This window comes from Saccopteryx bilineata, chromosome 3, assembly GCF_036850765.1.
Source record: "Saccopteryx bilineata isolate mSacBil1 chromosome 3, mSacBil1_pri_phased_curated, whole genome shotgun sequence".
In the NCBI taxonomy this organism is placed as follows: domain Eukaryota; kingdom Metazoa; phylum Chordata; class Mammalia; order Chiroptera; family Emballonuridae; genus Saccopteryx; species Saccopteryx bilineata.
In genome coordinates, this window is record NC_089492.1 from 20,469,884 (window position 1) to 20,482,433 (window position 12,550).

At 37.1% G+C, this 12,550-nt stretch overlaps 1 protein-coding gene across 11 annotated transcripts in view; it reads left to right on the forward strand.

Annotated features, from left to right (window-relative positions):
- TRPS1 (transcriptional repressor GATA binding 1) overlaps nt 1-12,550 on the forward strand; it is a 250,687-nt gene that overhangs the window by 72,316 nt on the left and 165,821 nt on the right. For all 11 annotated transcript variants that reach the window (XM_066265794.1, XM_066265786.1, XM_066265790.1 and 8 more), the window contains one exon: nt 5,011-5,608. In XM_066265794.1, coding sequence (XP_066121891.1) covers nt 5,011-5,608 — 598 coding nt within the window. The remainder of the gene's footprint in view (nt 1-5,010; nt 5,609-12,550) is intronic.

Below are 12,550 nucleotides of genomic sequence, written 5' to 3' on the forward strand. Positions count from 1 at the left end.
ACTTGAATTAAATACAAGTTGGCCTTTTTTAGGCAGCTTGATGTAGTTTTCCTCTGCAGAGTGTGCAAAGGACCATTTAGCTCTTTTATCAGTTTCTTTGATTTATCTCCTCATTATCTAAAATATTGCAAAGGGACATACTGAGATTTTTATATATAATTATATCCTAAATAGTGCACGAACATACCTACACTAAAATATTTTTTGTTTATTATGTGACATTCAGATTTAACTAGATGAGCTGTTTTATCTGGCAACCCCATGCTAGGGAGATCTATAGAATGATATATTTTCTCCTCCAGTAGCACAAGGAAAGTGTTTGCTATTGAGTTGGCAGGAGAGTATAGAATTTAAATTAATGCAAAACATATATTTGTAGTGTCTTTTAAATTAGCTTAGCTTAATATGGAACTAGAAGTTCTAGGAATTTGTAAATAATGAAGAGTTTATTCAGAGGACTATTCAAAACATACCATCTGCAAAATATATGTGTACCGCCTAATCTTCTCTGCCACTTTGTGGCTCTACAGATTAAATCCAGCATCCTGAACTCCCCCAGAGCTGTGTTGTTTTGTGGGGTTCAGAGCTAGTTACCCCAAAATAGGCTTCTGTGGTATGTAGATTGTTCTGAGATAAGGGCAACTTTAGCTGCGGGTTCAGGAGGGACTTCTGTCCCTCCCTTGACTACCTGAAAGAACTTGAATTAAGGCCTTTGCCTGTAATGGGACATGATCAGAGAGAACCTCTTTGAGCTGTTTGTAGAGCAGGGAAAACTTCTCTTTACCGAACAGCTGCTCTGCTTCTGCAGTGAGCCTTTGAAGCCCCCAGTGCAGCTTACCCCATCCGTAGCTCAGACTGTCTGATGCACCCATGTTTCCTTTCTTCCTCTGATGGGGTTTCTGAATCTCATGTATGTGGGGTTCCCATACATATGTATGCACTAAATTTGCTTATTTCCTCTCAAATATTTGAGAGAGAGAGAGAGAGGGAGGGAGGAACAGGCAGGGACAGACAAACAGGAAGGGAAGAGATGAGAAGCATCAACTCATTGTTGTGGCACCTTAGTTGCTCATTGATTGCTTTCTCATATGTTCCCCTCGGGGCTCCAGTGGAGCCAGTGACCCCTTGCTCAAGCCAGCGACCTTAGGTTTCAAGTCAGCAACTTTGGGCTCTAGTCAATGACCATATAATCATGTCTATGATCCCACACTCAAACCGGTGACCCAGAACTCAAGCTGGTGAGTCTGCACTCAAGCCAAAAGAGCCTGTCCTCAAACCTGTGACCTCAAGGTTTCAAACCTGGATCCTCAGTGTTCCAGGTTAATGCTGTATTCACTGTACCACCACCTGGTCAGGCCCTCATCTTTCTAATGCTTGTTTTATTAGATCAGCCAAAAAGACCTTGAGGGTAGAGGAAGGTTTCTCTTCTCCAAAGCTTTAGTCTTTTAGTTATTAAGCAGATATTTACTAACTGACTAGATGTTCTAGGTGGGGTTGGGTGTGAGCTTTCATCTTGATCCTAAGGTGATTATAATATAACTGCAAAATAGGATACACACAGGATTTTAATAAAAGGCAATGTGGAAAATGTCCTCCAAGGAAGACAGCTTCAGAGTAGCACAGAAGATTGCTAGCTTTACTTTGGGCTGAGTCATTTGGGAAGTCTTTATGGATGAGAAGGTGGTAAACGTGGGTGTTGAGAAACAGAGGGAAAAGTCCCTGAACCTCTCTGAGGTTTTCATATTAATGCTAATAAAATGACATGCATTTAATAGGGTAGAGATGAGTCCAATCTAATAAAGTTTCACAATGACTAAACTTTCATTCTTGAGTAATGTTTCTTATACTAGGAATCAGAATCATCTATTATTATTCTTTGGGGACGTGGCATTATGTTGAAGGCCTTCTCAGTTATTACTGAGGGAATGACACACATCCTAGAATATGCCCACATCTTTCAGGAATTACTTCTTGAATCAGCTAGTTATACTGCATCAAATACAAACAGCACACATGGAAGAGTAATGCTGGACAAGAGTAAGGTACTGGGACATGTCCTCCACCTTATTTTATGTAAATTGACTTGTCTGTGCTTCAGTTTCTTGTTCTGTGAAGTAGGGACGAAATATGTACTTTGTGAGACTTTTTTGGAATAGTATATGTATATAAATGGCCTGGCACTAAAGAATATTGAAAGTTGATTCCCAAACAATAAAATAAAAAAGACAAATTACATGTTTTGGGATTACACTTGACAATGTCACGTTAGTAGGTTTAACTTAAAAAGCTGTCAGTGTTGACTCTGAGGAGTGGGTAGTACTGTATATGTTTTCAGAGAAAACGATATTGCCCATCATAAAGAATCCATTTGGGAATGTTTTATCAAGTGCTAAGTGTATATACTGAGAGTTCATTATATATATATATATATATATATATATATATATATATATATATATATATCTAAAATTTTCCTCTCTCTCATTCTCTCTCTCTCTCTCTCCATATATATACAGGGTGAGGCAAAAGTAGGTTTATAGTTGTGCATATGGAGAATAATGCAATAATTAATAAATATTTATAATAAGACAAAAATAAATTGTTTCACATGTTCACAACTGTAAAGCTACTTTTGTCCCACCCTGTATGTAAATATAACACATAGACTAGCTATTTTTGTACATAGGCTCATTTACTTATGTATTTATAATCATATTGTATGTCAACTCAGTGGGCAAGTCACAGATTCTCCATTTTGCTGTCTGTCGATCAAACATGAGATCACATGTACATGAGTGCTTTGAACTCTAAAAGAAAAGGTGTCTGAGTTGATTTGAGCTTGTTATAACCACCTTATGTTAATATCCTTCCTGTTAAAAATGTGTTTTCCTTTTCAATGTAAAACCTGGTTCTTATTGAAAACTTATCTCTGTAATTTTTGTTTCCTTTTTGGCGTTATGCCCAATCCCCACCATTCTCTGCATTCTGACCGTTCTCCACCCTCTGCATCATGGAGGGTTTGCCTAAGTCGGTTGGATCCAGAGCTCCTCTGTGGGACAGATCAGAGCAGCTCCTGTTCAGACCTGTCAGGAGTCAGGGAGTTGTTCATTGGGACAGGAACTTGAAACTGGAAAACCTAGAAGGCCCAGACATTGTGTCTCAAACTGTGATACTTTGTGATAAATTCATTGTCTGGGCAGGGGTCCAAGGGCCTTGCATATTTAGGATGAAGTACCGGTTGAATAATGGATAAGGGTTGGGTGTGTTTATATTTATTATTTGGTGAAGGGATGGGATGGCTGAGGATCTTTCTGGATTGCACAATAAGTAGATATTGAAGGCATATAATCTTAAGTACTTAGATATATTAAAAAATATAATGGCTCTAAACCACCCTAGTGAACATTCTCGGAAGACATCCCTACCTCCTCAAACTATAAAAAGTCAGGTAATGAACTGTCTATCTTTGTTATTTAGAATCTTAAGATTCTGGGTGTGACTACTATGGATAGAATGAGAGTAAAGATTGACAGTTAAGCAGTAAACTGCTCAACTGCTCAATCTTTCAGGCCAAAGACTATGTGTCTTTTATTCTCCAATGTGTATCCAGTACTTGGCGAAGTCGCATTGTGATGATTAACCCTTTGAGTAGTGAGTTTTTTTTCATGCTCGCTGACCCACAGGAGAGAGTTTTTTTTTTAAAAAAATGAAATTAGTTCCAGTTACAGTTTTATTAACTTAAAATCTTGTTTGTTTGATAACCAACTTACAGAAACAAGAAGAACATACATTTGCCTTTTTTTAATGTTGCCTTACACATTTTTAAAATAAAACTTTTTGTACGATCATACTCTGGGTGGTCAGGAGGCATGAGGATGTACATGAATGTTTGTCCTACTCAAACGGTTAGCCACAGTTACATCTATGAATACGTATTTTGCAGTGGCTTTAAGTGATAACTCTTAAAACTTATTTTGTTACTTCATTTTAAGTTGGTAACTCCTAATGTATTATATCAGTGGAGTGGCAAGTGTTCCAAACGTTTTTTTGAAGAGCCATATAAGGCTCCCAGTTAAAGAAAGTATGCCTTATTCCAAATCACTGCGTACCCTTCCAGGATGACTTTTAGGATACAGTGCCTTTGTTCTTTTTTATCAGTTATCCCATTTTAACCATTACTGTTCTGTCTTTAACAGCAGAAGAACATGCTATAAAATGTAATAATAAGATTTTGTTCTGCAACTTTTAAAAGAAAACACGCACACACACACACACACACATAGATTTACACATACTCTTAATAAATTTATCTGTATAGCACCTATCATGCTTCCTGACAGCACTCAATTTGTTAAATGGTTCATCAGTTCTTACAGTTTGGGTTATGTAGAAAAATCTTGAGCTTCTAAAACATCTTATTTGCTGGATTATGTAGATCAGTGAACCATATACTTCATTGACTAAATGGATTTAAATTTTATGATAGAGAAGAGCATTGTAATCAGTTAGGTAGAATTTATTTTCATATATAAAACTGTACAAAACACTTCAGCAACAGAAATGTGTGTTTATGGTGAAAACAAAAATCTCAATTTAGCTTAAATAAACAGAAAGTGAAAAGTCCATTGATGAAAACAGGTGTAAAAATATATGAATATGGCTCTCTGCTTAAATATTATAGAATCGATGATTATCCAGTCACAGTGAAATGAACAGAGCGGGTCATTCAGTAATAGTAAACCATCCAGTTTTAAATGTGCATTGACGAGTGTGTGCACCTGAGTGTGTTGCTGTCTACTTGTTACTGCTAACATGGTAAAAGGGAATGCCACAATCTTTATATAGAACTGAAAATACCAATTCATTACCTTCTGATTTCTGCATGTCCAGAATATTGTATTGCGTTCTATCTATTACATCCCACGAGATAAAATTCAGGTGCTTAAGGAGAACTCTTTGGAAAAGCCTTGCCGAATGCCGGTTTCCCATGACTGTTTTCTCCCTCTGCAGGAGAGCACACAGCTGCTACAAATGCCGACAATGCAGTTTCACCGCTGCCGAGACGCAGTCCCTACTGGAACACTTCAACACTGTTCACTGCCAGGAACAGGACATCACTACAGCCAACGGCGAGGAGGACGGGCAAGCCGTCGCCACCATCAAGGAGGAGCCCAAAATTGACCTCAAGGTCTACAGTCTGCTCAATCCAGACTCTAAAATGGGAGAGCCGGTTCCCGAGAGCGTGGTGAAGAGGGAGAAGCAAGAAGATAAAGACGGGCTCAAAGAAAAAGTTTGGACTGAGAGTCCAAGCGACGACCTTCGCAACATGACTTGGAGAGGGGCAGACATCCTGCGGGGCAGTCCGTCTTTTACTCAAGCAAGCCTGGGGCTTCTGACGCCTGTGTCCAGCACCCAAGAGCAGACCAAGACTCTACGGGACAGCCCCAACGTGGAAGCCGCCCACCTGGCACGCCCTATTTATGGCCTGGCGGTGGAGACCAAGGCCTTCCTGCAGGGGGTGCCCGCTGAGAAGTCCGGGACCATCACCCAGCAGTATCCTGCATCGGCGGAAAACAAGTCCAAGGATGAATCCCAGTCCCTGTTACGGGTAGGAAAGTTTCATTTTTAATTAATTCCTGTATCTTAAAGGGAAAATGGGGGAACACACATTCTCTATTGAGTACCACGTCTCACCAAGGGAAATGAAATGATCACTGTCGGTCAGGGGATTTGTACTTATCAGGTCAGAGTGGCAGAAAGTAGCTCCCGTGTGTCTGTCCTGTCCACATACGGGTACAGTGGTGAGCAGTCACTTGCTCGTCACTGCTCTGGGCTCACATTGGATGTTGGTTAATCATTCCTGGGGAGTGTGCGGAACAACGAGGCTGCATTTGCAGAAGGGAGGTTCGCCATCCCAGAGGGATGCACACCTGTTACATTTAAATAACTATATGACTTTTACATTCTAATGTGTGACACAGTGTTTGGGGAAGAGAACACTTAGCAGAGACTTAAATCACCAAGAGCCAAAGCCCTGGGTGTGATGTTAATACGGAAACGTGGCATTTATTAAAACCCACAGTATAGTTATGACCGTGCTTGTTGTTGTTTAGAAAAGGGAAGAATGAGGTAGATCTAAGTGTGAATGGCATGAAGACCATTCAAAAAAGAGAACCGTGCATTTTATATTATTGGGCTCTTTAAGGAAGAAAGACATAGTCCATGTGGGGAAGCACACAAAACCTCTGTATAAGATCTTTGATTGCTCTCTATATGCAGAACCAGCAATTGTCAAAAAGTCATTTAAATTTTGAAAATTCACCAGCTTCCAATAGGTGGTGCTTCCTGTTTGCCTAGGGCATGACCCCTTCCACATTTCACCCGGACTCTGAGAAAGTCTTGAGCTTCTAGATTATTTTGAAGCTTTGTTCATATATCGAAGAGAGGGTCAGAAACCAGCTAACCATAACAAAAGAGCTGGTTAGGAAATACAGTTCGACCAGCCTGGCGCTTTAACCTGCAGGTTAGGGACCACTGGTTCTCTCTGGATGTGTTCTGTGGAGAAAAATTGCTCTTTCCAGTGTCTGCTTGGCTATTCTGCTCTCATTTCCTGCCAATTCTCTGAAGTGTATCTGTGCTTCTCAGGTATTCTCCAGCGGAGTTGGGAAACACCCCTTAGAGCTGCATAGTTAATTATAAAAGCTACTACCTTTCCCTGGAGCTAAGGCAAGGGCTTGAATGCAGAAGGGGTGATACCTTCCTCCTCCCCCTGCAACTGAGACTCAAAGAATCCTAGAATTCTATAGGGCAGGAGCCAGTTTCTTATAGGAAACTTTGAAAAGAAGAAAAACCATTCCTGTGCCCGTCAAGAGGGTGTTCAATTCAGGAAGTTTCTTTTAGGTAAATATATTGGGAGCTGCCTTTTTATAGTTGTAAATGCTGGTTATTTTCTAATATGTCTCCCATCCAAGTACTAACCAGGCCTGACCCTGCTTAGCTTCCGAGATCAGACAAGATCGGGCGCATTCAGGGTGGTATGGCCGTGGACTATTTTCTAATATGTCTGGAATCTTCTGGTCTCCAGTAGTAGCTCTGATGGTTTCTGGTTATCAGGCAGAAATATCACAGGTCTTAGGTTTGCAACTTTCATGTTGTACTAGAGCGCCCTATCCTTGTTTTTTCCGCTTAAAATTGTTTTCATCCGTGACATCTTCATTGGATACCAAATTGTTTCACTCTTTTAGAGCATTTCTGGACCATTCCCTCTCTGCCACCATTTGTGTACACGAAGAATTTGCAATGATGAATAAAAAGCAGCAAAGTCTAAAACCTGAGCATGAGAGTTACATTCTTTCAAGAAGCTGAGGATGATTGTACTTTTTCTACCAAATTGTTTTTCTCAATTCTCCCACTTCCTTAATTCCCTGACTTCAACTTTCTGTTGCATCATTTTGACTGTTTTTTTTTTTCAGTTCCTCCACATTAGCTGCTGAAGTAGGATATCTTCAGTGAGAGACTTAACCATGTTCTACAATGAGTAGTCAAATTTCTAATTGTAGGATGTGGCGTTCTTAAAGGCTATCATCTGCTAAATTATGAGAGCTGACAGAATTAAATATATATGGGTCATTTTCTGTGATCTTAGTAAAATTTGAATCTATAAAGTTTACATTTCCTTTGTCTTTGACTAGTGCCACCAATTTTATTGGATATTTGGAATGGGGAGTATAGCTAATTTAATTAATTTTGAAATATTTGGTGTATTAAGCAAATTAAAAGTTTTAATATACACATTTCTTAGCTAGTAAACTATTTAAGACACCTAAGAGATTCACAGAGCTAAGCTGATTCTAATTATGAATTTGACAAGCATTTTACTCTAGTGGTAGAAATTGGTATTGCTACGTTATCAAAGTGAATACACACTTCTCAGCTCATTCCTCTGCCATCAGTTGGGGAAAACCCAGCAGAATATCAACATCATATTTACTAAGAGCAAAAACGATGTACTTTAACTTTGTGATTGTAGATGTCTCATTAGTAGTGAGGGTATCCTGTAGAAATTTATAAATACACAATTGACCTATGCAAAAATAATTTGCATGCTTTGAATGAAAATCCAGTTGCCTGTGTAAATAAAGACCTATAGAATATAATCTGCATATTTGAGCATACATGTTAGAATGGAACTTGAAATTATCTTGTTATATGGCATGGTATTTTGAAATAGTAGCACTTTAAGAAGTAGAAAATGGGTTTTAAAAGTGGTCTAAATAGGTCATACAATATAGCATTATTAGAACAAATACACTGTATTTGTAAATACATTTGTCCATGTAGTTTCTAATACTAAAAGTAAAAACTTGACTATCTCTTTAACTACTATACAATGATATGAAGAATTAATATGGAGAATTTGTCTAGCAGAAGATATTAATGTAAAATATTTCAAGACTGTGCTGATAAATAATGAAAATATTTTTAAAGAGAGGACTGAATGTAGTTAAGGTCAAGCCACAAAGCACATAATTATGTTGTTTTTAGAATATTGGTCTTTCCGATACATATTTTAACTGGTTTTAGTTATGAAATTGACTGTACTCAAAGTGAGAAAGGAATTATAAGAATCACAGACAAGAGCTAAAGTTTCAAAATATTTTGTTTTTTTATAGGACACTGTTTGGCTTTAGTTTTGTTTCATAGCAGATCATTTATGTGTATTTTTATTGAATGAATGTCTTTATAATTTTTCTTTGTAAATAGTATGGAATTGATCTTGTTACAAAAAAAAATTTTTTAACTGCATCTTAAAACGACAAGCTTCCCTAAATAAATTTACACTGGAAACTAAAATCAGCCTCAGAATCATTTTTCACCTAGGTGCTTGAAGAAAGCGGGCCGAGAACTATGGTGTTTGAACCTGTGGGAGAATCAGAGCCTATGAAGTATCTATGACATTCTGTTCTGACAAATGATGTGGAGAAGCTTACCTTAGTATTGATTAGTCGTTAGCCACATTAACTGCATATTTACCAACTAATCTTGATTATACTTTCTTGTTTTAGTAACAAATAAATAATGCATGTGACCTGTTATTTTGCTTTGAGTGGCATCTTAACATAAACTTCATCTTGTGAATTGCTCTTGACCTTAGGTTTTTGTTGTGTATCAATTACATAATATCTCTACAAAATCATTGTTTTTTTTCTTTCTTTCGTAAGAAGAAATATTAAAGGTTTCACGCCGTTGGCTAGAAATAGTCCATGTTTAAATGAAAACTTGAATTGCTTCTCTTAATACTTCTAGAATAGATCTTATAAAACACAAAAGCTCCTGGAAATGTTTTGAAAATGCAGTGTTTTCATTTAAATGTATAATTTGTCTCTGTGAAGAGGTTAACATATTTAATATTGCCTGTGCTAAAAGCAAAACTTAATTGGCTTTAGATATTCAAATAGATGTTTCTTTCTCATTTTAAGCTAAGCAGTATAGTGTACCCTTTTTGACCAGTTTCTTCTATTATGTATATTTACACAAAAGTTATTTATTTAGTGGATCAACTCTTGTTCAGATACAACTGTATTCATCTTCTGATTTCCTGGATAAGAAATTCTAGCTTCTTTGTTGTAATTGACTTTTTCAATTGGATTTTATAAAACAGAATACTTTTAGCTGACAACCATATGAAGAGGAACACAATAGCTGTCATATTTCACAGTGATTGTGCTAGTATGAGAAGCATTTTTTCATTGTTAATGGAACATAAACATATAATTAAGATTAGTTGGTAAATATGTGGTTTGTTTGGTTAATGACAAATCTACACTCAGGTAAACTTCTCCACATCATTTGTCAGAATAGAATGTCACAGATAACTTCCACAAGTACGAACACCCTACGTAGAAGCCCACTCTCTTCATGCATCTCAGGGAAAAAATAAGCCTCTTTGAGACTGATTTCAATTTCCAGTGCAAATTTCTGTAGGGAAGTTTGTCCATTTTAAGAAGCACGCTTTCCGCTGCTTGGTTTTGGCAGAGGTGCTCAGCCATGGGCTGTGGGCATTGAGTTGCAAGTTCTGGGAGTTGAGTTTCCAGTGGAGCCACTGACTGTCAAAGAAAGGGCGTCCGAGAATCTCCGTCCATCTCTCTCAGAGAGGATCGTATGCCCGCGGTGCTCACAGGAGTGCTGTGCAGCTTAGTTAATTAATGTTTGTCAGGCCATTTGAGATTGTCAGATGCAGGGTTCTAGATAAGCGCAAAGTAGTATGATTATTTGTTCATTTTGTAAATGTGATACCGAGACAGTACAAAGCAGATGTTATTTCCTCTTTTCTTCGTTGGCGTTAAATTTATAGTTTAAAGATTGTTGATACCGGACAGTCTATTGAGATGCAAAAATGTTCTTTTGGGGACAGTCCATTGGCAGCCAAACAGACGTTCAAACAAGTGACAGCGTTGAATGCCTTTACAACCACGGACAGAAGATCGCAGGAACTTTTTTTTTTAACTAAAAGATGGTCTCAAGTGAAAAGTCTGATATTTATTGTTTGGCTCTCTGTTTAATAAAAATGAAAGCAGTCTTTCAGTTATCATATAGGTAATATTGACTTATTACCATGTGTATGTACATAACCTTTTTCCTGACCCAATTTGAAATTTTCACATACTTCTCCCAAAGAGAACAGCCTATGCCAGGAAACATGGCATGTATAGAGCTCCCTAGTCATGGCTTATGAAACAGTAGGTTTTAGGCCTTGTTGATAAGACTTCTCTTTAGGTAGCCATTGACATTTGATTTGGCCAAGAATAAAATGTTAAAAACCATTTACTGTATGTATATCCAGAGTTTAACAATCCTAGTACATCTCTGTGTTTCTGCCCTAGATGGATGCATTTCTGTTGTCAGCTATTAGAAAGGGGTAGGGTTTAATTTCCAATATATTATAGATTTACTTTAAAAATACAATCCATTCATTGAATTAGTTACGTGTAATAACGATCATAGTCATTTTTTATGTTTTCACTATATAAAATCTAGGTAGCTTGTTTTGTTTTTCTTTATTAGTTTCAGTATTCATTTTTTCTTTTATTGGTATACCACTCTTGACAGTAGATCACAACAAAACCCAATTTGACACGTATGTGTTTGGTTTTAATGGTTTGGCCATTGGGAGTTTCTATTATTCTAATTTTTTTTTTTTTTTATAAGCCGGCTCCATTGGCCCAAGTATTTTTTTTCAAAGCACTCTTTTTTTTTTTCTTTTTCGTAACCTAGGCTTTTTGTGAAGTCTGGCATGGTTCTGCTGGCCCAGGTTTCTAAGGCAGGGGAAGCAGATGTATCTTGAAATGAATTGGGCTGTAAGTTTGTAGTCACTGTGAAATGGTATCCTTCAGCCCAGTATCTGTTAATTATTTCCTGTATAACTATCTGTTGCTTGGCTTCCTTTTTTCATAGACTACACAAGTCAGGAGATCCCAGGGCCCCAAAAGGAACCCATTGTTGAGCGTTCTTAGATGTTGGAAGTAAAGAGTTATATAGAAGGTAGTCCAAGTTTCAGAAGCACAGACACAGATTGATTCAAAAGTGTGTCAGCCATGAACTACACAGCCTTGGTGTAAATCTAGCATTTTCTGGCAAAGTTTAGTCTGATGAGTGGATTTAATGCTGGGAAATTTTTTTCTCCGGGATATTTGTGTATTTTGTTATTTGCTCCCACCAAAACAAGTAAATGCTGTTTCCATTTGTCATTTTCTGTGACTCTTCTCCCTTCCCTTTGACTCTGTTAGAGAACTTTCACTGTGGACTTACAGAAAAGGACACTGATGACTAGAATGTCTCAGTTATCTGAAGGAAGCTTGGCAAGCAGGATTCTGCTCTGTCTAGTTGGGTTCTTAGTTCAAGGGGGTAGAAAGAGTTTCGTTGAAGTTTCAAGAACTTCAGTGAAGTTTCAAGAACTTCAGTGAAGCAACATTCTCATTTTATAGGTGTTAACAACTAGGTATAATTTACACATAAAATAAAACTAGGAATATAACTTTATTTTGGAAAATAATCCAAAATACTTTATCTTATGGCATAGTTTCTTTTTGTTGTTGTCATTATCAGTGATTAAGAGTTAGGCAAAGGAATCTCTTGTTTTTGTAAGACCAGGACATTTGTGATGTGATCAATTGAGTATTTGGTATCATTACTCATCAGATTGATCAAATAGCTCTCACACATAATTTTACATGTTACTTTGCCTTTTATAAAAGATGCTTTCTCAATTTAGGAGATTTAATTTAGCATATTAATTATGAAAGTGATAAACCGTTTCATACACTGGGAATTTGTCTATCTGTAACATTATTTTTAACTGGAAAAAGCTAAAGATATATAGACATATTTTTAAAAGGAAAAATACACTTGTAATTTTACTAACATTAAAAAAAGATAAGTAGTTATTATGAGTCAAACTTTTATGAGAATTTGGGTACGAATAGAAATATTTTAAAAATAGATTTAAATAAGTATATTTGTTTTCATTTGCATTGTTTTTGACTACCAATGT